The sequence below is a fragment of the Folsomia candida genome, unplaced genomic scaffold (genome assembly GCF_002217175.1).
Source record: "Folsomia candida strain VU population unplaced genomic scaffold, ASM221717v1 Fcan01_Sc021, whole genome shotgun sequence".
NCBI lineage: Eukaryota > Metazoa > Arthropoda > Collembola > Entomobryomorpha > Isotomidae > Folsomia > Folsomia candida.
Window position 1 is genome coordinate 1,750,910 of NW_019091213.1, and position 24,580 is coordinate 1,775,489.

At 36.6% G+C, this 24,580-nt stretch overlaps 2 protein-coding genes across 7 annotated transcripts in view; one reads left to right on the forward strand and one right to left on the reverse strand.

Annotated features, from left to right (window-relative positions):
• Positions 1 to 1,361: 1,361 nt before the first annotated feature.
• Positions 1,362 to 4,713, reverse strand: LOC110858390. 2 transcript variants are annotated; one of them, XM_035858733.1, is made up of 4 exons: positions 2,958 to 4,713; positions 2,535 to 2,882; positions 2,353 to 2,425; positions 1,362 to 2,284 (listed from the first exon to the last, which is right to left on the reverse strand). In XM_035858733.1, the coding sequence occupies exons 2-4, from the start codon at positions 2,801 to 2,803 to the stop codon at positions 2,048 to 2,050; spliced, it is 579 nt and encodes a 192-aa protein (XP_035714626.1). In that variant the 5' UTR covers positions 2,804 to 2,882; positions 2,958 to 4,713; the 3' UTR covers positions 1,362 to 2,047. The 2 variants fall into 2 exon arrangements, with proteins under 2 accessions (XP_035714626.1, XP_021962850.1); XM_022107158.2 differs by having other exon boundaries at positions 2,353 to 2,410; positions 2,958 to 4,699.
• A 4,315-nt stretch (positions 4,714 to 9,028) lies between these two features.
• LOC110858311 (probable nuclear hormone receptor HR3) overlaps positions 9,029 to 24,580 on the forward strand; it is a 31,487-nt gene continuing 15,935 nt past the window's right edge. For 4 of the 5 annotated variants that reach the window (XM_035858755.1, XM_035858756.1, XM_022107024.2 and 1 more), the window contains exon 1: positions 16,587 to 17,258. In XM_035858755.1, coding sequence (XP_035714648.1) covers positions 17,159 to 17,258 — 100 coding nt within the window. In that variant the 5' untranslated portion in view covers positions 16,587 to 17,158. Of the gene's footprint in view, positions 9,857 to 16,586; positions 17,259 to 24,580 lie in introns of those variants that run through there. The other variant, XM_022107026.2, reaches the window with a different exon arrangement.

Sequence of the window (24,580 nt, forward strand, 5' to 3'; positions counted from 1 at the left end):
GGAACGATGCGAACAAAAATTTGGTATGTAAATCATAAGCAGATACCTTTTTAAGTATATACTTATAAAAATTACGTGTATAAATATGTATAACTGGCTGCATTATACTGACTGCTCTTCTTGCGACAATACACAACATATAATTTCTGTGACTCACACTGATGTAAGTATACACGAAGAAAGTCTAATTGATGGAGAAAAGAGAAAATTTCGATGCGATGAAAAACGAGCAAGTTGTACGCCAATTCGTTTAAATTGTAAGTTAAATATTAAACAAGAGAATATTTGTAGATTTTTCGTGTGGTTCTGAGTTTTAGGTGATGACGTCAATTGTGCACCGATAAAACATGAAATTTTACAACTGCTTCAAGAAGCAAGAACAAGATTAAAATGGTAGATTACAACAATTTAAAATGAAAAATCGATGTTGAATACTTCCTAAGTCTACCTGAGGATGAGTTAGAAAATGATATTCACATTCTCCGCACGTTAAAATTGGATTCCTGCTGAAAAATTTGGAAGGCGATTGTAGCAGGAATGATATCAATTTAATTATGAACTCGTATAAACCAATTTTACTCGAAGTACGTATCTATTTTCAACTAATTTTGATAAAGGCTTTGTGGATAAAGCATCAGAATGCAAGGATTTGCTGCTGAAACGACGTAAATATAAATTAATCATGATGATTTTAAAAAATCTGAATGTAACACTACCCCCGTGGCATCGTATCGATCAAAACTGGAGCTTATCTTTCTAATCCCATGAAATACAAGATATTTTAGAAAATCAGCCAATTACTGAGATAGGAAATATATTTTTGAAACGACATAACTGTATGCATATGCTCGGGGTCATTTTTCAGATACACGCCACAAGGGTACATAAAATATATTTTTACATAATGCGTGTGATTGAACAAACAATAATTAACATTTAATAAATCCTGTATTTCAATCTTGGAATAACTAATACTGAAACTGGGATTATTTAGCAAAATTCAACAATTTCCTAATCTCGAGGCCCACGAACTAGTCCAAAATTATTTAGGAATTATTTTCAGTGATATTTACCAAATATGTGCTATTTTTTACCAAAAAATTAAATATAAAAATAGCAAAAAATTCGCACATGTTGGCTTGTATCTTGAAAACTGCTGGAGTACCACCCCAATTCGGAATTACTGATTCTGTATGTATACAAAATTACGCAAATATTAACCTATCAGAAGTGAAAATAGTTGGAACGCGGAAAAAAGCAAGCACAATTTTATTGTATACTTGGATATTAAATGATGCCATAGTACGACATACAATTCAAAGAAACTTACTTAAAAATAATATGTCAACCAAGTCAAGATCATTGATTTCTAAAACATGCTTTTTATTATGGATCAGTCTTTCCTTCTTCTTCTTTTACAATGTTTTTTATACAGCTAAGAAAAGGTTTTAGTTTTTGTTAGCTAGAATTCTTTAAAAAAAAAAGCAATTGACCAATTGCAAGGAACATACATAAGCCATTTCTGGCAGGTAGACATAAATATGAATAACAACAACGCCATTCAATATAAAAACACGGGTTGTAATGTACGTAAGAAATTAATAATGTAAAAATCAGACCACAAATCATCATTACGTAAAAATAATTACGCAATCATTATTATTGAGGAAGGAATTCGGTACATTTTTCGGTATAAATATTTTAGAGAGATGGAGAGAGAGAGAGGAACAGGATAAGAAATTATTTCTTGTCTTTCTTACAACGCATTCGCATTAATAAAGATAATTATTACTTAATTACTTAACTATACGGAGTGATTGTTTCACAATTAGTTTCTTAGCGGAAACACGTTACAAATTTCTGTCCGAGTTCTGCTGGGATATTTGGCATAAGGTCAACAATAACATATTAACAATCCAGTATCATAGTGGCATCACTATCGATAGTAACTAATTTTGGTAACATTTCGTATAAAACTTGAATAAAAATTGGCATACGCACAAGAATAAGTATATTATCAGAACATTTCAATACCGCTACGAGACAACTAATCGCCCTCGTCGTCCCATTGACAACGATTAGATTTTGGTGGTGCGTGGTTCCCCACAGTTTTTCCACTACTTGTACTCGCCCCACCCCCGCTGCCACACCCACTCGTGCCACTCACACGGGAGATTTTCCAAGAAGCGTTCGCGTTTTCAATTGTACGTCGCCACGTGTCCAAATTCCTTTTCACCAGGAGCTCCGTCTCGATTCTTTCCTCTTCAGAGTCGTAGTCGGGCCCCTGAGGTGAAGAGAAGAGGTTAAATAAGTTTGAAATTTTTTCGAAATAACTTTTTTTGAAATTATTACCTGCTGGACTTTGTCATCCAACATTTTGAAAAACTCAATCTGACTGTGGCTTAATTCCCTGTGGGCAGAAAGTCTTGATTTAGTGGAGTTGATTATGAAAAGAGTCAAAAGATTGGAGAGGTGAAGAAAAGAAAGTGTGGAAAAATGTGTGAGAGTATTTTTAATTATCCAAAAGGACTTACGACTGGGCTAACAATGGAACACATGACGGTTGGTCGGAAGAACCTACGTCGCCTCCTTTCGCGTTTTGTCGCATAGAAGACCCGATAAACTGGAAACCGTGTAAAAGGTCGGGAGACGCGTCGATATGGTTGCTGTCAATGGCGGCATCGTTATTTTGTGCTTGGGAGGACGCCTGTCTTTTGGGGGTGGAGCAGTTGACATCGTCCTTTTTAGAGCGACGCCGACAACGCCGAAAAAGGGGGCGAAGGTGGCTGTTATTGCATCCCATGATTTTTCTTCCAAGAGATGCTGATGTCCTAAACTTGACGAATGAACGTTTCTGTTGCGGTACGATAGTTGCTGGAAATCTGAAAGAGGTTTAAAATCAATGCATGAAAATTTAGCGAGCAACAGGGAACAAAGTGATTATTTTGATGTCTTACTTTTACTCGATGTGTACTTTATGAATGGCTTTGTTTTTTTTTAAATACTTTATTGAAAGTTCAAATGGCAGCACGCAAAAAAGGAAACAATTGGAAATTATATCTGAATTTATGAATCTTAGTTATTTTTTTATTACAGATCACAATGATATGAAAATGATGATTGAACTCTGGTGGATTATTTATCTTATTGAATTTATTGATTTTAATTTAATTGCTGAGAGAACTGTGAATTTTGTCTTTGTCGTGATAATTATTACTTTTCGGGTACTTTTTGATTTTCAATCAACACAACACAGAGTTTAGAATTAATTATTACATTGTTTTCTTATCGCATGTACATAGCACCACCAAAAACTCTAATTTTATTAAAGCTGTCGTCTTAAATCTGACTCGTTTCACGGATTACACCATTTTATCCACGACACACAGTTCTGTCAATATTTCTGAAAACAGGTTGTTCTAAAATGGCCATTTTTTCAAATTTTTTAGATTTTACAGACTAAATAAATGCCGACTGCTGTTGTTGCTGCTGCTCCTTCTTCTCCAGACATATTCGTTTATCTGTACATTGATACTTGCAGATGGACACTTGCATATCTTGTAAACGTAAATCATATTCATTTCAGAAATACTTTGTAAACTTTGGAGAGACAACTCCCTGCTGGTGATAAATATGTATCAGCGATAATGCAAATTATGTGGGTAGTCTCGAATATGTGTCGGAATTTGCATTCACTAAATCATGACTAAGCAGTCGTAGTAGTCTTACTGGCATTGATTTGCTGGATTACTGTTGATTTCGATCACAAAATCATAACTTCTTCCACTTGTAGCAGCTTTATGAAAGTATAAGTGGTGTCACTCAAACGCTTTTCGCGTCGCATCATGTAAAATTGCACCCAAACTTTGGAGAGTATTATGTATGCAAAGTAGGAATGAAAATGACCATGTTCGTCATTTTGATTGATTTAGAGTCAGATAAATATAGGTCTCCATCCACTAATAAATAAATAACCAATCACCACACCACCACCATCACCACGACATTCGCCTGTTGATGTCCCACTTTTACATATTGCACGAATCACAAGTTTAACTAACCCATCATGTTATGCGAAATTAATCCATAAATCAATTTCCTGCTGGAGTTTGTCGGAATAAATGTAAATAAGTGTTCGTGTTCTTCTTGATTAATATTAAAATTATTGCCACCTTCGTCCAATTCCTTCGTGGCTTCCTCCGCCTGCTTAATTTTATTAATTATTCGCAAGTCGAGTGAAAGTCGTGGTTTGGTTTGTGTATTTAGCTCCTCGCCATGCTGAAAATTATTTTTCGGAAGTAGAATCGGATGACGGGTGGGTAGATAGATACGAAATTGTGGTGGATTGACTTGCCTTTGAGTCTCCTCGGGTTTTAACTTGTCGAGATTGTGAGTTTAGTGGAAAAGCGTATATGTATTTTGGTACATATGCCTATATACGACGAACGACAAACACAACACACACACAACACACACCACAAGCAACACTTGAGTTTGGATGGAACAAGAAGTGTGCAAAGTTTATTAGTGAGTGGTCTTTTGGCTATATGTGTACGAATCCTGCCTCTCTTCTATGTATGGCTTGCGTATTATTATTACAGAGTAAAACCCGGATCGGATCTATCCGAATCATACTCTGCCTGACTTGCTTATCAATCTGGATCAGTTGAGAGTTTGAAGCTGTGTGACTACTGAGTCGTCGAGTGTGTGTATAGGAGTCTGCATAATAGTATGCTTCGAGTTGACTTGACTTGTGGGAGAGAGCGAGTCAAGTCGAGGAAGGGTTGGAAATGGGTATATGGATGAAATGGAATTACATATTACCAAAAAAAGGAACAGGGTGCAAAACTGGGGAAATTGTGTATGCACAGTTTTATGGTATCAATAATCCGCAATCAGTTCAAAGTGACCAACTTTCTCCGAGGATATGAAAAAAAAATTCATGCCCGTATGCTTTCTAAAACATAACAAACTTTACAAATTTCGTACAATTTGTCACCACCCAAAATATGAAATCACACCCATGCAAATGTGCCACCCTGTCGCAGCAAGTAGGGCTTACGTAGGCACATTTTATTGCCACCAAGCAACTTGAGAGCTACATACATAGGCTGCTATACATGCATTGAAAGGCCGCTCTCATACGGACCGACTAGCTAAAGGGCAGACGACGGTGGTGTGGTATATTTAGGTGGTACTGTTTCCATCCGAAAAACCGAACTGAATTTCGATGATGGTCGGGAACAGCGAAGCAGACGAGTGTCGAAGAGTCGACGTCTCTGGCAATCCAAAACTAACTAACTTAACGGGAAAAGGGCGAGTTTTTTGGAGTAAAAGTGTTCGTTCGAGGAGGAAAGCAAAAGGCTGGAGGAGAAGCAGAGCTTTCGCTTTGTTGATGCAATAAGAGTCTCAACTTTCTCTTTCACTTTCACCCGTGAAATGAGATAAATAACGTGCACCACGAAATGTCATGCAGGTTTTAAATTGGATCCCTGTCCCATACATATTTAGAGAAAGGTTATGATTTCATATGTATTTTATTAAAATGTAAATTGAACCCATGTCTCATTTTCATATTACATCGTCCTTGGGTTATTTTGAGATTTTTGAGACAACAACTTTTTACTTGGGCAAAATTGGAGTTATGTGAGACTCCAAAAGATACGGATTTGTTGGGTAGCTAGATATCACTGCTATTTGATTTTTTTGTCTTGATCTACCCCTCAAAGTCTATTTATCCCCAGTGGTGTGTGGTGTGGTGTTAAATTGTTGAAGAGTTGATCCACTTGTTGCTGTGTTTGGAAATCCGTGTGGATTGCTGGATGCGTTGGTGGTGAGATCGATGAAGGATTGCCCGAGTGTGGGATAGCGTGCTCATGCGTACCCCCAGAAAATGTGGGAAATGAAAGAAAGCAAGTGAAAGTTGGTGAAAGTGATGAGCAAATATCGTGCGGGTGGACACCAAAATAATCCCATTATTATTCTTATTTGTTCGTCCGTACATAAATAGCCTTCACGTTTTTAATCCTCCTTGTTTAAATTTAGAAATTAAATACCTAAAAACTTGTTCCTTCGCACAGAGGGAAAATTAAGCAAGCAAACATTACGCACAGAAAGGTGTGAGGTCTGCAAGATGCATAAAACATGTTGATCCTGCATTGAATACGAAATGAAAATTCTTTCCTCTAAACAATCGCGAAAAAATCCCGTACGACACTTAATTCTCACTTAATGATAGTTATATAAGCAACGTCCATTCATCCACAAGGCATAAATTCCTGGCGTAATGTAATTCCGACACAAGACAAATAGCAATCACTTAGAATTATTAGTTACATATGTCCCCTAAAGACGCATCAGTTTAACAACACAATTACGGGATGTTTAACGAGATGTTACACATGTTGGCAAATGCATTCATTATTATTTTTTGTTTTGTTTTACGACAGGGCTTATTACTCACGGAGTAGATTACTACTTATCCTTTAAAATCTCAATTAAAAATCATAAACTGAACGTTACATAATAACCAGAGGTAAAATATAGGCAGAGGAAAATCGGGTGACCATTTTGAGAAATTATTTCCATGCTTTATGTCCTCTCTCTTAAAGGAAATTCGCTGCAGTAGGATAGACTGTAGTCGATATGCAATTTATGGCATGTGGCGACAAGCTAAACGCTTGAATGGAGCAAATCTCTCGTATTTGTTATGTGTATTGTTGGCCAACTTTAATAATTTACTGGTTTATCGTCATGATCATCATGATCATCATTACCATAAAGTAACGTTATGTTATGATACCAAGAGCAATAAGTTATTCGTCTCTCATCTTAATGTTCGCCCACACCTGCACAACCGACACAACCGATCGGACAAATCCCATCTTCTCAACAACATTTGGCTGTCAGGGGTAAAAAATGTGTGTATGTCTACCCAAAAACATGGCGAATTGCACATACATAATATGTATAAGTTTGATAGGTAAAGAGAAAACGGAACTTTTATTTCATTATGGTTGTCAGACATTTATTGGTGGTGATGGTGATCGTGGTCCATCTTTGGGATTTGTTGCAATCTTTGCTTTTTGAGTGCCGCAGCATCTTTATAATTTGCAGTAGACATTCGAGAGCTTTTCATTCATTAACTTTGTTCATTAACCACAAGTCTGGTATGAATTGAAGCATAATGACACTGAAGAAAAATTAACCAGTACAAGATGGATACAAGTCGTCCCATTGTTTTATTGCATCTTCTCAGACCTCACCACCACCACGGACTCGCTTTAGTTGAAAAAAAGTTCAGTTTGATTCAATTGTAAAACCTGAATTGAATTCCGGCTCAGTCAGAGAGAAAGAAGAAACAAAGTGGTGGATCAGACCAGAGCGAGTAAACAGAATGGCATGTCTGATTATTTATTATACAGCGACTGACTACCAGAATCCGACTTGATTGTATTTTTGCGCATGCATTATTGCTGCAACTTGTATGAGGTTCACCGGGGTCAATCGCCCAATGAACAAGATTTTAAGGTAAGTAATATACCTCGAGAGAGGGATGATGATGGGTCAGTAGTACTATGACAAACCTGTATTTGCACAAGTATTATTGGTTCTTGGTTAATGGTTGATGTTTGTATGTACGTTTCTTATCCGGTTGTAAAACGATATTAATTGATTACCTTCATAATAAATAATAAATGAATAAAAAACTGACGAATGTGTAATTAGTTTCGGATTTTTTCAACCAGAGTTTTTCCTACACGCAATTATATAAGTGCACACAGTAGTATTTAGTTCTTGCTGATAATTCACCACCACAGAACTGTTATGTATATCATACTTAATGTAATTGAATCTGCAATTAAGTAATTCTGATTAAAAATGTACATACAGAACCCTTCTAAATGTTATGAGAACCATTAAAAAAGTGATTGCTTTACATATGTATATACAACTTTAAAAAAACCACAAAGAACCGATTACGAAAATAATTATTCAAAATAAAGTATAATAAACCCAAATTAATTTGAAACCGCAGAATGCACTCTGTCATGATGATTACTTACATACGTTAATAAGAAACGTTACTTTATACAATATTACACACACTCCCCACGTACATAAATACATAATTAGGTACACCAGTCAGTCTGAGTCAATTCCCTATCCACATGACATACGTATCGCAAATGATTCAGCAGCTTTTCCCAAAATTCTATGAAACCAATGTCAATGGCAGGAGAAAGAACAACGTTTTTGAATTTGCTAATTACTTCGATACTGTATTGCATGTATGGAACAATTATTATCTCAGAATAATAATTACTGTTGTTTTCCGTGACACGAAATTTTCCACAATTTTCCACCTGCCTACACATTATAAAAAATCCTTCAATCCCAGAACAACACAAATCCTCCAGATCCCAAAAATAAATACAATTCTCTCCCAGTAACACGTAAAAAAAATTCGCATCTGCGAAACCAGCCATAAATACGATTCATTTTCCTTCCTGTATGAACATGTGTGTAATGATAAAACATACATACGTAACCAGGCAAAGCCACAGGTAAAAAAAGAGTACAGTTACAAATAGCCGTGTACCCACCTTCGCAATATGCAGCGGATTGCATAGCATTGCTGACTCGCTTACACCATTAGAACTCATCAAACGAGTGGGTTCAATACTCTGTCTTTATCCAAGTAAAGTCTAGCATGGATGGAAGTATTAAATGCAGTTATTCAGTAACAGCGTACCTTCCCCTCTTATTTATTAGTATCATTGTACAACAAGACAACAATAGTCACCTATCTACAAAATTCGCAACTCATCAACGTTCCAACCGTCTTTAACCAACCGTCTTAATAATAATAATAATAGCATTCCGGACTTTGTTAGTTTACTGGGTTTTTTAGCATGTGTCCGTACACCATTGCCATTATTATTGCATTGCAAACTTGCCATTGCCATTGGATTGGTGGAGTTATATAGTTTTTCGTAGGTCCGACCGACGACTGCACCCTGAACCTGAACTCCTCAGTTAGAGCAGCAAGCAGCATAGGAAAACGAGTGAGAAGATTCTGAGTCGGTTTGCCTGCCTCAGCTTTACCTCTCCCACTTGATACTCCTGCTTTGCCTGCTTTGGTCCTGGTCGAGTCTATCTCACTCTTCTGACTGTCATTGTCATTCATTCATTCACAAATAAAACCTTCAACTTGGAGTCGGATTTCCTTTTTAATAAGGAGAAAATTATTGGGTGGGGAAAGTTGCCAGGCGTTTTCGGCAAGGGTGCTACTTCTTTCGTCTCACGAGCTGCTGGAGTCTGGAGAAAAAAAATAATAATTATTAAAAAGTGATCTTATTTCCCGAGTTTTTTTAAAATTTTTGTGTGTGGAGAAAGTGCACAATTTAATTGACAAGATTGTAATATATCTGATACAATAATATTTAATATTTACATATAATAATTTTTTGCAATGGCGTAATCTGTTTACAAAATAATTTCTTTAGTGAAAGTCAAATCTGAATAAGCAGTGCTGTTTTAATATTTTAAGGAGAGAGAAAAAAATTCAGTTAAAACTAAACAAAACGGTGGAAATTTCCACACATTTTTTTATTACCCGGAAGTGTACTATGAATAAGAAAAGTATATGAAAATTGCAAATTAAAACTGAAAAGGATTTTAATACAAGTAAAAATATGAAATACAAAGATTTTCTAAAAACTTCAATCCAGTGTGAAAATCAAAACTAAAAAAGTTACCGTTATTTCATAATACGAATCTTCTTTTGCGGAAGCTTTTTATTTTTTGGAACGGGATAAATGGGAGGATGACACCATGCCGAGTACGATACGAGGTAAGCAACAAAAATGCCAAATTTTCCACGAATTTTTAGCTAAATAAAATAGGGAGTAAGAATTTGCAAATTTTTTCCCATGCGTAAAAGTGCGAGTCAGTTACGCATCTCGTGCTATCTTCCATTTTAGTAAGGATCCCTAAAGGGAAAAAATTTCATAGAATAATCCCAAAATATAAAACTTTGTCGAAAAAAGTTTTTTCGCATGGCATGAATTTTCATGGTGTGCAAAAATTTCCAAAATATTTACAACGGTACATTGACTCGGAGAGGGCAATACACTCTGCTCACATAGTGAGGAGTACGACGACGACGGAAGCATGCTATACCACCACCACCACCACCATGAGTACCGTATACCAGAGAGTTATGTCATTTATCGATCTCCCCATCGTTGCCATTTCACCAAAATATTGCCTCTTTCCCCCGTGGAAGTGGGGGCTTTGGGTGGGTGGTAACTTCACCTGGAGACCGGGATGGGTGTGTCTCGATGGGAGAAAGATGGCCCGTTGCTTAGCCAGAGTTTAGCGAGCGTGGGGAGATGTGCAGTTTAAAGCAGTGGCAACCACGACCGAGTTGGGGTGAACGACCGGAATCCCGTTACTTGCATGGTGGTGGCTTATATCTCTTCTGGCCTTAGCAAGGACGACTCCCAAGTAAAGAGTGGTCGTGGTGCTTTAACAAATTACGTTGCAAGCTCGGCTCTACTCTTTTTTGATAAATTTGGTGTTTTACCAAGTTTAAGGTAAAAATAGGATTTGTATTGTTGCACGCCGTTTTTAAGTTTTTATGAAAATTGTAATAAGCAAATTAAAATACTAGATAAATTGGCTGGTTAAGAATCAATTGTTGGTGGAATGGTTGCACTAAACTTGAGTGAAAATAGGGTGATTTTTTCTGATTTTATGCTCATAACGAGTGAAAGTTGGAGATGGAGAAAGGTGACGAAATTATTTGCAGAGTCGTTGCTGTGTTGAAACCCAACTTACTCAACAAACAGCGTGGATAATAATATAAGTCTGGTCTGGATCACCTTTCCATACCAAAACTGTTATATTTGCTCTCTCTGTTTTTATAAAGCTTCTCTCTCTCTCTCTCTCTCTCTGGCTGTCTAACTAAGTTAGTTGAGTTGGTTCGAGTTTTGACATCACTACTGCTTGCATAACTACTTTATTTTTGCAACTTTTTTTCGCTATTTTTACGCGGATTTGGGTATTTTTAAATTCAACTCTTTATTTTGGAATCGTTTCACATTTAAGATTTGTGTTATAGGATTTAAATAGTTACGTTTTTGGTAAATATGAGATCCATATGCACATTAAATATGGGTTTGAGGTAGATTATTTCGTCACATTAATTAAGATAGGAATGTTAAAAAAATTCTTCTTTTAACAGCCCACCGGCGAAAATTTTTGGAAGGGAGATATCCTCCTAAAAATCTACATTTTTACCCTTTCTCCACAACAAGTAATGATTCAGTCGGTCCTACGGCACCTGCTATGGAAAAGATGCTCTCATTATTTCCCACTATGCATACTTATATTCTCCCTTCCACCCAATTTATTAGGTGGAGAGCCTCTGAATTATTTTGTTTACCGTGGTTCCCTTAAGTGCTCCTCCACGGCCGCGGAAAAGTAGCATGTTACACAATCTTAAATCTCGCAGGAGCAACTTCTCAGCTTTTCCATCTTTCTTTCCTTCCCTTCGATCCCTCACAATCTTGCATTACACATCAACATGAACGAAAATGTCCCGTTACGTCTAGTCTCTGCCTGAGTAATTCTCTCTTACGTACGTTTGTACAGGTTTTAATAATAATACGAGTAAAATACTCCATCTTTCTTAAGCTTTGCCTTCTTATTCTCACCCTTAAGCATAACATTATTATAGGAAGGATTAACATGACTCAAGTTGAGCTTGGGCAAGAAAAGATTATTAAAATCATTATTGGTGGCGAGGGGGGAGCAACTTAAGTTTAGTGGGTACGGGTGCATTAAATATGTGGTAGGTACATAGTTATATTGTGGTAGTGTAAAAGTACCTTCAGCTACCTACCTATAAAGGAAACCTAGACCTTCAACTTAAAAATCCTCAAGTAATAATATTCAACATTTAGTTGGTATCGGAGCAGTGGCAGGATTGAGCTGGCTGGTTGAGGTTGGAACGGGAGTTGTAACGGGTTCTCATTCTTTTTGCCTCTTCAAACATTTCATACGTACGTATGTGCATACACCTTCAAGATTGGACGGTGTGGGGTTTGAAGTAACCCTTGAAATTCAAATCCTTTCTGAGATGGGATGCATTCAAGTAATGATGAATTTGATCAAGGGTTAGGGAGAAGAATTTTGGCCTTTTTTGGGAAAAAGGGTTTCGTTTCAATTTCCGTAGATTTGAAAACTTTAGATTTAGATTTCCGCCCAAACTGAGATTTTGGTATAAAAAATGATTTTACGGTATTTGCGCTTTGCAGATTGAATTACCAGGAACATCTTTTATAATGAAAAATAGTTAATTAATAAGTATGTACGCGTGTAGCTTGAGAAAATTGAGAAGAAATGATTGCTATCCAAAATAAAACCGTACAGTAACATTTCATCAAATCTGAAATCTGTGTGTTGTTTGTTACTTACTTTATTCTTAATGAACGCACTACTCTGTTCGAAATATGCTCCATTTGATACCAATTTTTTACAAATTGTTAATCCCCAATCAATTATAAAATTCCTCCATCAACCGTACAACCACGTGTAGCTACATAGATCAACGTTTCGTTTATCGTGATGTCCATCATTTAATAATAAATAATGATCCCTCTCCCACCACCCTTATTGCATCACCAACCCACTATTTGTAACTAACCATGCATGCATTCTCTCCCATTGCTGCATTGATCTCAGTCCAAGAAACTGAATCCCGTTATGGTTTCCACCATTCTTTTTCCTCTGCTTCGTTAGTTGATGTTCTGGCCGGCTGGTGGGAAGAAGAAGAAGGTATTGCATTGTTGATTGATGACTGTTATGAGCCAGCGAGTGAGCGAGGCATTGTTGAACAAGACAAGAAACGTGTAAAGATGATGCGTTTACGATTACCCTTTCCCATCGTCATCATCGCAGTTCGTCTTCTTCCTTAGGATTTCGATCCCCCGTGTTATATTGTATCCAATCCATTATTTTATGGCGTGGGATGATTGAATCCTACTGCACACACGAATCCGACAAGGATATCGATTTACCCTTAAAAAATACAGTTTTTTCAACCATTTCGGTTTAAAGCTTTGTTTTATTTTTTGTTTCTTGTTTGTGGAAAAGACGAGGTAAATTAACAAAAAAATTATATACCCTGTAAGTAAGTAAAGGGTGAGAGAGATTTTAGTGAAGGGTATACATACACACACGAAATATTTGGAAACACGGAATTGGTAACACATTTACTAGATAGTGGATGAACAAGGCCTGCTTCTGCCGATGGTGGGAAGAACCCTTTTTACTCTTGATACCGTTTTGTGGATAAAGTGTTTGTGTCGGAAATGTGATCACTTTGTGAAAAAGTGTGGAGATGATGATGATTATGACGGTGAGGGCCTTAACAAATTACTAATGAGGTTATAAACTCTGACGATTTATGTACCTCTCCATCCAGTCATGGGATAATTTATTCCATTATTGGCGCAAATTTATGGCAGTATTATTGACTGACACTGTGTAAGAAAAGAATGGGATAAAATGCAAGTTGCACTCGTTACGTAAGAACTTTGCACTTCATGGTAGAAAGGTCTGCTTGCAAAATTTGATCCAATCAATTTATTACTTTGTGCTACCACTTATCTTGATCCATGCATGTACATTTATGCAACAACGTTACTCATTTAGTCTACGAGGCGGTGGCGTGGCGTGGCCTGCCAAAATGTGTGCGAGATGAGATGACGCGGACAAATTAGAAGCGACACAAGTCAACAACATTACACTTCAGATGAGCATTGGGGTCATTAAATTATAAAGTAAAATGCAGTTTGTTGCTTCACTTGGTGTGTCGTGTCGTGTTGTCCAGGCGGTTTCATCGTAATGAAAGGTTTCAACTTTTGCATGATGTTGTTACTTGAGCTTTCTTCCTCCTCCTCCTCCTGCTGCTGCTGCTGCTTTGCGAATAGCTGAGTATTTATGTACGAATTCCCGAGAGAGTGAGTTAATGACCTGACATGCCAATAACTGCCTAAGCCATGCACGGTATACAGAGAGAAAGCTACCAGAAGGGGTAGTTGGTTAGTTAGTTAGTTAGTTGGTGAGTGAGTGGTGTTGAATTGCGCTTCATAAATATCAAAGCGATTCTTCTCCCGTGTATTTAGCAGGAGCCATACGTTTCGTTGTTATTCTTCCTTTCGGCAAAGAGAGCGGAACAGTGTAATAATTTCTCGATGAGTTCCTAACCAGCGTTGGTTGGTGGCTAGAGGAAAAGTGGGGGACAAAGTTTGATTAGAATTTGGCAGAGTTATTATTATTCGGATGGGAATTGGGATGGATGAGAGTGAGGAGTGAGGTATGATTCTTCTGGAGTTGATGGAAATGTCATGTACACCCAGCGACGTCAAGTCATCTTCTTGGGTGAGTGGATTACATCCATTCGTGGCTGTGGTGCTTTGTAGTGGTTGCGTGGCGGTGATGTGAAAGTCATTAGAGAAACAATGGACGGATGGATGACTTTCACTTCACTGGAACATGGCGAGAGCTTTCTTTCTCTCTCGCATGGGCTGGATTTCGTCATGTGGTGGAGTTCAGCGGAAATTAAATGCGGATTTTGTCATTATGTGATTTAAATGATGAGGATGAAATTAATTTTTTAAATTAACAATATATTCAAAAATAGAAATGTAGTCAAACACCGGATGAATACTTTGTTAATTTAATTATTTAAAAAATGCGTATAGTTTTTAGCGTTTAGCAAAAAAAACTGTAAAGTTTCGCACAAAATCGCGAATTTTTCTTTCGTCGGTTCCTCGTGCCACTCATTTCCTCCTCTCTTTCTCGGTTCTTTGCTTCTTCTTTTTTTTCCTGAGGAGCATGGTCGCATTCTCTTTTCTCTATTTTTTGTAGACAATAAGAACGAAAGACATCGACACCTTCTTGCCCAGTTTCCGTGTGATGAACTCACACAAACTCATCTATCTCCTCTATTTGCCATGTGATCAATAATGAAATCGGAAAAACAGTTCGTTATCTCCATTGTCCGATTTATCCCTCCATAATTTCACCCATTTCGCGCAAGTAATAATAATCCCGACTCGTAGATAGAAAGGGATGTTATGCCGATGAAACTACTACACAGACAAACCGAAGCAAAGGATAAAGGATTCTTGGAAATGTGAGGAGTTGTTGTTCTGACATGTAGAAAAATTTCGGACAATGTTCTTCCTCATCATCCTCACCCACCAAGAAAGAAAAATGTGTTTACATTAATCTCACCGAATAGCTGTAGAAATTTTAGTGAGCAAAGTATGCCATCCATTTGTAATTTGAGAAATTTCCAATTCATTCCTGACAAAAATGTGGAGTGCAAACATGAGCAATTTCACCGGATTTTTGCACATACCACACAGAGCCATACGTACATACGCCTCTTTGCGAGGAGTGAGTTTGGTTGGGTTGGGAACAAGTTGAACGTTCCATTCCGCGTTTCCTTCTTTGAACAAGAGGCTGTTGGCTTAGGACCGAAACTCGAACTCACCCAACTCGGGTTGCTGCCGGGTTGATTGACCAAAACTCCGAAAGTGGGAGAGAAAGTTACTCCTCGCTCTCGCTCACTCGCTCTCAGCCAGATTTGCACACAGGGAAAGGACGACTTCCGTATTAGGGGATCGGCACACTGCTCCTGCTGCTGGTTCACTCTGCCACCACGACACGCGGCGTGTTGTCAGCCAAAGTTGGGAAGAACGATGAAATTGGAGGCGGCTTTCTCCTCACTGCTTTACTTTTACTTTCACCAAAAAAACAAATAATATTCTCTCCGCCTACTTTAATCGCTGGATATGGACAAACGAACTGGGATATGCCACAATATTTTTGGCAAATAATACACATATTGCGAGTTGGCATACTTAAATTCACTTAATAATGCAGTTAAATCTCAAAGCTACTCAATCTTTATTTTGTTAAACAAAAAAACATTTTTCCATTTAATTATTTTACGGCAGCAAAGTCTTACTTTTTATAAAAAAAACATTCAAATTTTGTCTGTCTCAAATGATTTAAGCATGTCTACTTGTCGTTTGATTTGCACTGGTGCATAGTCAAGTTTAACTCATACCTAATAATAATACCTGACCCTAATTAGCCCGACTAAACACGGCGAAATTGATTTAATTTGTATGCACAAACAACGAGATTGATAACAATTCCTATTATTCAATTCTCGTCAAAAATTGCACTAAAGTCATTATTATCACATACACACACACACACACACACCGAGTTTGTAGCATTGTTAACTTGAGCTAGGCAAAGTTAAGTAAAGGATCGAGTAATAGTCCTGTTACAACTATTCTTCGTCTCCTAACTAATAATATGCATCCCAGCCAACCGCACACACCAACTCCAACTTAACTTAACTCAACTTACTCCTACTTGGTAACTAATAACCCGTGGTGGAATAGCATAGCGTTGTATTCTGCCAAACCAACTAGCAACTCGCTGCTGCTGCTGCTGCTGCTGCGATGGGTTGAGTGTGTTCAGTCCAAAAGTGTGTCAGTAGGAAATGTTCTGAGCAAGTGTGCGGACGATTTTCTTTGCTCTTCTCACTCGTGTTAAAGCTTGCAAATTCATTACAGACGAGATCTCGTAGTGCAAATATTTTTCGAAATTATTTTTTTTTGCAAAAAAAAGCCATTTTGATCTCTACTACTCGTAGAGGTAGTACCATTTGAAAAATAATTTTGCCCCGTACAAACAAAATAATATAACAATTGCAAAAATTAAACTGAGGTGATCGATCCATGGATCGATAAACGTTAAATACTTACAATAATTAATTGATTGAATAAATCAGTTTATTAATGCTTGTTAAAAAGAGTGAAGGTGTGAGATGGTGAAGTCTCGAGCTTTTCTGTAACGGAGGATTTAACTATAATAACTTAACGTGTCAGTGTGCTGGGTTATTAACCGAGGAAGAAAAAAATGAGAATAATTACCTCATGGATTTCGTATGAAAAAGTGACTTGTAAATAAAGTGCAAAGTACAATACACGGATTTTTGGGGGATTTCGTACTAATTATTTTCCGCTAAATTTTCCACAAACTCAAACACTTATCCAAGATGGATATGTGGGATAAGATTTGGGCTTCTCAAACCAAAAACGTGACGGATTTACCGTCTCCATCCTCATCCCCGGCCCCCTCGCCAGGCTCGATTAAAGGTATTATCTACACATTCGTATTTCATTAGTGAAATCTTCCTTCGCGAAAATGTGGAAACGGCGTCATAATAATAATTAAATTACAATTAGCCGCACACATGGCAAAACTAAATAGAAATTGCATACAACTGTGGAGCAAAATGCATTTAAATAATAATGATAATAATAGCGTAACATTCGTGGCATAAAATATTTTTAAAAAAACTAGTACCACACATAACAGTATAACGTAATATTTAATAATGTGAAAGTCACTTGAGTGAGTGTATATTATATCAAAAAAATGAGAAACAGTAAGCATAGCAGGTTCGTGTGATGGGTAGAGATTGTTGCATTGCCAAGTAGTAGTAAATATATGTACGAGACGAGACGAGTTGTACAAACGCACAGCTAACTAACGAAGGAGCAGGATTGCATGATTTTTGTAGTGAACGGCGAACATAATAATATGCAATGTGATGAGATGGGATGCAATGCAATGGGTTGCAATTTGTGTAATAGTAATGGCCAAAAAGTCGCTTTCACCAGGAGGAACATTCACTCATTTTGGCAACGTCACTCACTCACATATTTGCAAATATGTATATCTGGAATATGCATATCCATGAGAGTCCCATATTTCTCGTAAACTAATACTTATGAATGTTGCAAATTGTGACCAAGATAGAAACGTATTTAGCAATCCGAGACTCGTGTCTTGTTTACAAGTGCTATTGAGACTTTGCTAAAATAAAAATGGTTTACATACTTTGTTTTTGCAGAAAAAAAGTGTTAGATTGTTACAAATCTTATTCTTCAGTAATTATTATGCTACTAGGCGGTCTGGTAACGAATGTATGTGTTGTGTAAACTATCATTAAAACTTTAAAGTGCAGAATATAATAATATTCATTTCTTATGCATAAATAATTGCGTAGAAAAAAAATATTGTTTGCTTGGTCCATCTCAACCCTGTGGATGAGTCAGGCCAAGAGCTGTCGAGATTATACAGAACATAACGTTGTTGTAAATTTACAGTTACTTTTGTCAAGTTGCATTTATGCATGGGTTTGCCGTCTCCTTCTGCTGAATACCTTTTCATAAACCCTGTCCGATTTTGGGGTTTACTTTACTACTCAAATTCCCATATGCATGGACTGCCCTTTATTGCACTAGGTTTTATTATTATGGTGACGACGAGAAGTATGAATTCTGAATTTTATTTGTTACATGATAGTCCTCTCATCCTTCATGAATCGATTTAAAAGATGGCTGAAATTACATAAAGTATGCAATTTTGAACGTTACCAATTACGAAGGGATTGCGCTATTGAGAGTTAGATACATACATGCAGGACATGGTGATAAAAAATATCGAGATGCACTATAAAAATGAAACTTGATACTCGTTAATGGTGTAAAGTTATGCAATCCTTTATCCTCTCGTTCACACTCTACGGATGGAAAGGAAAGGGAATTAAGGATGTAAAAATAATATAAAGTTCAAACTGCACTTGGATCTTGGTTGTTAGTGATGACCAATGAATAGAAATCTATGAAAGTACTTATGTACATATGACAAAGAAGAAGAAGAAGATACATCAATTTTCAAATTATTGATTGATCGATTATGCCGACTCTTTCGAAAAAAGTTGGCACGAGAAGAGTCGTGCTGATATCATTACTCGCTGTTTTTTGTACAGGACAAAAAGTTAGCAAAAATTTCAAACTTTCATTGTGGTGACGAGTGAGTGAGTGGGTGATTGATGGCATTTAATTGTGACATGAGTGCAAATTGGACAAAAAATGTTATAGAATTGATGACCAAATCAAACATTAAAACCACAAAGAGCTAGTTGTGTACCCTTTAACCTTTGATAGTAAATAGATGCATCGTTCACCATGAAGTAATCCCAATTTAAGTGGCTTGTTCCTAATGAGTTGTCCGATTTCTACTGCGATTATAAATTTTTTAGAATGCATTTTTCAAACAAATATCTACACCTTGCCAAAATATAATGCATTTCGCCGTGTTAGTTATCTTCCTCTCGGTACTTGACCATGTGGCATTCTAGTATAAGTGCACTGTTAAACTACATTTTTATCACTGGCCTAGTGTTACACATGCCATAAAAGTGTTAAATTTAGCAACTGCAACAACTGCATCGCATCATTCATAGTACTCAACACCAACAGAATCACTTTTAGTATTTGCCATTCCCTGAATATGAATAGCAACCAAGCAATTATTTTATTACTCGGCTGGCTGTTTGGTAGCATTGCCCTACTCAACTTCATCCAACAATCAGTGATGTTGCATGTGCTTACTTGCTTATTAAATATGAGAGAGAGAGAAGGACGTTAACCTTCTCTCGTGCAATACGTATTAATATGCAGTGTGTAAAACTGCGAGTAATTTCGCTCATTACAAGTGGGTGATTTAATATGCGATAAAGTCAATGTTTTCATATTTAGCGAATTTTTGATGAGTATGGGGTGACCACAATTCGTAGTTTGGGTTATAATTGGTATTAATTGGCTATCAAAATTTGTGTGCAAATTATTTTCAAATGATACGTGAATACCTATTGTATTGCGTGAATAGGTATATTAGTCAGTTGCACATTGTATTGCATGAGTAGGTACGACGAGTACAACACCCCGCAATACAATTATTTTGCATTATTGTTCCGCTAATAATAATTCCTTGACCGAGACCAAGACATTCACAGCAGCACCGAACTTAAATTCATACTTTACATGGGTTCAAAGGTTCAATTCACGGAAATAGATTTTTTTAACGTAAACGTGGTCGTTGGCGGCTGGGCCTTTATTCTCAGAAGCCTAATGCCTAATAAGACATAACATTTTGCAACAACTCATTACCGTATTTGTATGTACACTGTTTATACATTCATTGGCTTGTACGTAGAAAAAAAATGTATAACGTTTCACGGATGGTCAGCCATTATATTTTTTGGAATGCAAAAATCCACTACTGTCTCATGTCGTTTGGCGTAATTTTGTGTCGGTCGGTGTAACCAGAAAACGGCACGTTCCGAGCATAACAGTTAAATGTCGTCTTTGCAATAAAGCAAGATCGACGACCGATGATGCGATTTAACGTGAGTGTAACGAAATTGAATGAAAACAATGACATAATATACGTAATGTGGTACAGTGCAGTTACTTCTGGCTGGCTGAGCTTGCACAAATTCATTCTGATTAGTTGGATTGTGATGATTTGCAAAAAAATGCAATAATGCATCAACCTGCCATTGGTTTGGATAACTAGACCAATTTCAACCTTTGCGTTATTGCAAAATTATATGAGGAGTGACATTTCATAATAATTTTGGGGATTACAAATCCCACCAATCATTATCTGAATAACGTATACTTGTCATAATGCAAAGGGCATGGAGTGTGATGATAATTTGTATGTATTAGAGGGCGACAGTACCCATTCATCTGGAATTTATTTTGATGTGGGAAACGGATCAAATGTCAAAACCAAAATGTAATTTGAACCCGTCACCAAACCAACCAGTCATTATTCTCATCTCCTTTCTAACTATTTGTTAACGAGTGAACGCTAATAGTCAATAAAAATCTAGACAAATAAAAGTAATCGAGTTTGTTAATAGTGGGTGTCAATAACTCGTTATTAGAAATCATCACGTGATGATGAATTATTTTCGTAAAATTACACAACATAAATACATACACTTCTACGTAGTAAGTGTATTTATGCAACTGTAAATTCTACTCAAATATTTGAAACGTTTGTACATAAAGGTCCATTCTAAAATTTTCGTTGTCAGCCATTTCAAATTTTTATAATAAAGTCACAACTCCAATTGATAACTTGTCACAAAACTGGTAACAATGAAGTGAGGGAACGAATAAAGTGGTAGCAAAATGGGAAGGAAGAAGTGAGGAAATAAAAACAGTTAGTCGCATGTACTACCGACCGACACATTATAATTTTACGTTGAATAAAAAAATACCAGTTTTCTTATGCAGGTATTGTTTGTGATGTGATGTGGTTGGCGATGGCGATATGATAGCGAGCGAGTGATACGATGAAGGGATATAAAATTATGACTAAGGAAGTGAAAACATTTTGCAGGAAAAATTTCTCTTATTTTTGCATTCCTTGTAAGTAATGCAAAAATTCTATTTGTTTATATGCACATGCATACATACACACTTCAATTCCTGCTACTTTGTTCTTTCCATTGTAAAAGTGAGATTACTGACCATGCCTTATAAAGTCAGATGTGGAAGTGATGTCAGAGTGCGAGTTGTTTAACAATAATTACAATAAATTAATCGAATTCTACATTATTATGCAAGATTTAGAGATATAAAGTAAATTGTGAGAATAATACATAATGTATTTAATAGATTTGCAGCGTAAGAAATCGATTGATTTGTACCATTTAAAAAAATTATGAGTGTATTGAACTCTCAAATTCCAAAACAATATTTAAGTATTGCCAACACACAGAATTTTTATTATTTCAAGCTGATACTTGTATAATGCATGCATATATAAATAAATCGCCATAAAATACAAGTTCGCTTTAACAATTATAATTTGTTATAGTTCAAATTAAATTCATGAGATTATTTTTATTTCATACGTGAAATTATAACAAACTCTTCTAAATAAATAGGAGTTAACGAACTGAGGGGTGGTGAATTGTAGTAATGTAACATTGCGCAGGTATGGAATAAGCATAATAATGAACTTTTTCTCAAGGCCCATCACAGGTCAGGTTACTGACATCCAATTCCCAACGAACTCTTCTAGTCAAAGAGGAACGCAAAATTACGTGAAACCTTCCAGGCAGCATAGCAGCAGATACCTGTGAAATGCAAGCCAATTATCCGTCACGTCATCAAACATGGAGTGAATACTGTATTTACCGAGGAGACTTTTACAGGTGATGGATGGAAGTTTAAGGCCCGAGAGACTTTCAAGGGTCAGATCATCAGGTGCCTTTATGTGGTTCTTGAAGGCCAACACAAAATTTGAGCCTATTTACTCCTATGTACCTACCTTCCTTCTATCGTAGTCAGTTCTTCAGGAGTGGTTCTCTCCTAATAAATATGTACCCACGGCAAAATTGTGACGAGATGAAGACCGAATTGTGTAAAATTTAGCAGGGAATACGGAAGAAGAAGAAGATAATAATCTTGCCCATTTTATGACCCTGTCTCACTATTCATATTACGAAGCAATGCAATCGTTCGCAATGGGAGTCAAATCCAGTGAGTGAGTATTATTTACTAGGCTCATTTACGGTTCAAATTCTTCATTATTTACAGTTAAAGACATGCAGGATAGATACGTAATAAACACGGCTTGGTCCGGTCCAGACACTTTTTGTTGATATTATTGTTACTTTCCTTACCAAAAGAGCTACACGACACTGACTTTGAATATTTATTTCAAGTCTCGCCACTGTCCCATTTACTACTCTACGTCCATATACACGTTCCGTTATGTTGTTGGTTGGTTAAATAGATAGATAGGTTCGTTCGTGTTTTGTTATCTTCCGTGTTGAAAGTCTTTCTTTCTTCTCTCTGGCTGGATGTGGGCATGGATATCATAAAATAGAATAAGTGGACATTTGAATGTTGTCGGACTACCGGATTGGATTGGATGTATGAAAGTAACAATATAATCTTATTATTGAAAAATAAGGCCCATGAGGAAAACAAAGCAATTAACTTTTTGGGAAGGATACAAGAAGAAGAAGAATAATGAAATAAGGGTCTAGGATACATTTTTGCTTTTTCAATTATGGATCCTACAGACTGCATATTTTGCGTGATGACTACATTATTTTTTATTGCAGCTTTTTATATACACACAATTTTATGAAAATTACGTCTACGTTTTTTAGAAAAAAATCCAACAAATTATCTATTACCTAATCATCATCATCATATAATAACTGCTGAAGCCTACTGATTTTGGGGTAATACCAGCAGTATTATTTTTCAGATAGATATAAAAAATGTGATAAAATGGCCCAGCCAGAGAAGAGTTGGAATGGAATAAATATGTGGAAATTGCGAATATTGGTGCGTTTGCTGGTTCAACATTGCAAAGGAGACTTTACTTAACAGACTTGGTTGGTTTGGCTTATCATCGTTAACAAACAACGTGGTGGTGCCTACTCGTGCTGGTATTATTGGCTTGTTGGCATTTTTTTATACATCATCATGAGAGCTACTACATACATTGGAGTTGACTACGTAAGAGAGAAAAGTAGGTCGACGCTCTGCCTGCTGCTCTCTTGTCGGTGGTGGATTGATGTTTGTTGCTGTTAAGAGTGTATTGCCACCAAGCCAACTCTACGACCAGACCAGATTTCAGTGATATCATCATCATCACCATCACCCATTCAAGTGGGAGGATGGGGTTCGGCAAATAATAGTGCAAAATTTTGCGAATTTTTGCAAATTGGCTAAAACATGACTTTTACGTGAAACTATGCAACATTGGGGTATTATGAAAAAAATGAGACATTTTTAACCTTTAAGATGTTTAAGCAAATCGATCAGTACAATATTATTTATAATCAAGGTATTAAAATGTGCAGACTATATAGACTAATTTGCTAAATTGGTAAATATTCTGTGCAGAAAATTGCAAAATTGGAACGTTTTCCATGTTTCATCCATTGTGTTTTATCGCGTGCATGTAAAAGTACAGTTATTCTTCCTTTCCTTCATTTGTACTCGTAGTCGATGTATATATTGAGTGAGTGAGTAGGCATTCTATATGCTGGCATGTCTGTAAAAAGCGTGTTTCCACCACCATACGAACGAACCTACGTAGAAAGAGTACAGTTATGTTACAAGCTTCGCTTAACTTTGCTGTTTAACCACGACTACTACCAGACTGAAAAGTTCTATTCTAAATCTCTGCCTTTGAATTTGAACGTACATATTTTGGATTGTTGTGTTAACTGATTTTTAGCAGATTTACCTAACTAACCAGCTAGCTAGCTTGGCTAGCATCCGTTCATCAGTGGATTGGATTTTGCAGGCGAATTTGTACTAGCGAATTCGTGTAGAGTTGATGATATGGTTGTGCCTAGTGCAGCACACGGGTTGCATAATACTTAGCTTGAAGCAGTCTCTCTCTTCTGTTGGGTGTAGTTTTTAAGGGAATATCACTTATTATTTTTAAGTGATTTCAGAATTTCATAAGAACAAAGTGTGTAAAAAAAGAAGCCATTTTTGTAACGTTTCATTTAGCACTATGTTTTAAGAAATACTTGACAAAATTATAAAATGCCTATATACAAAAAAAAACAACA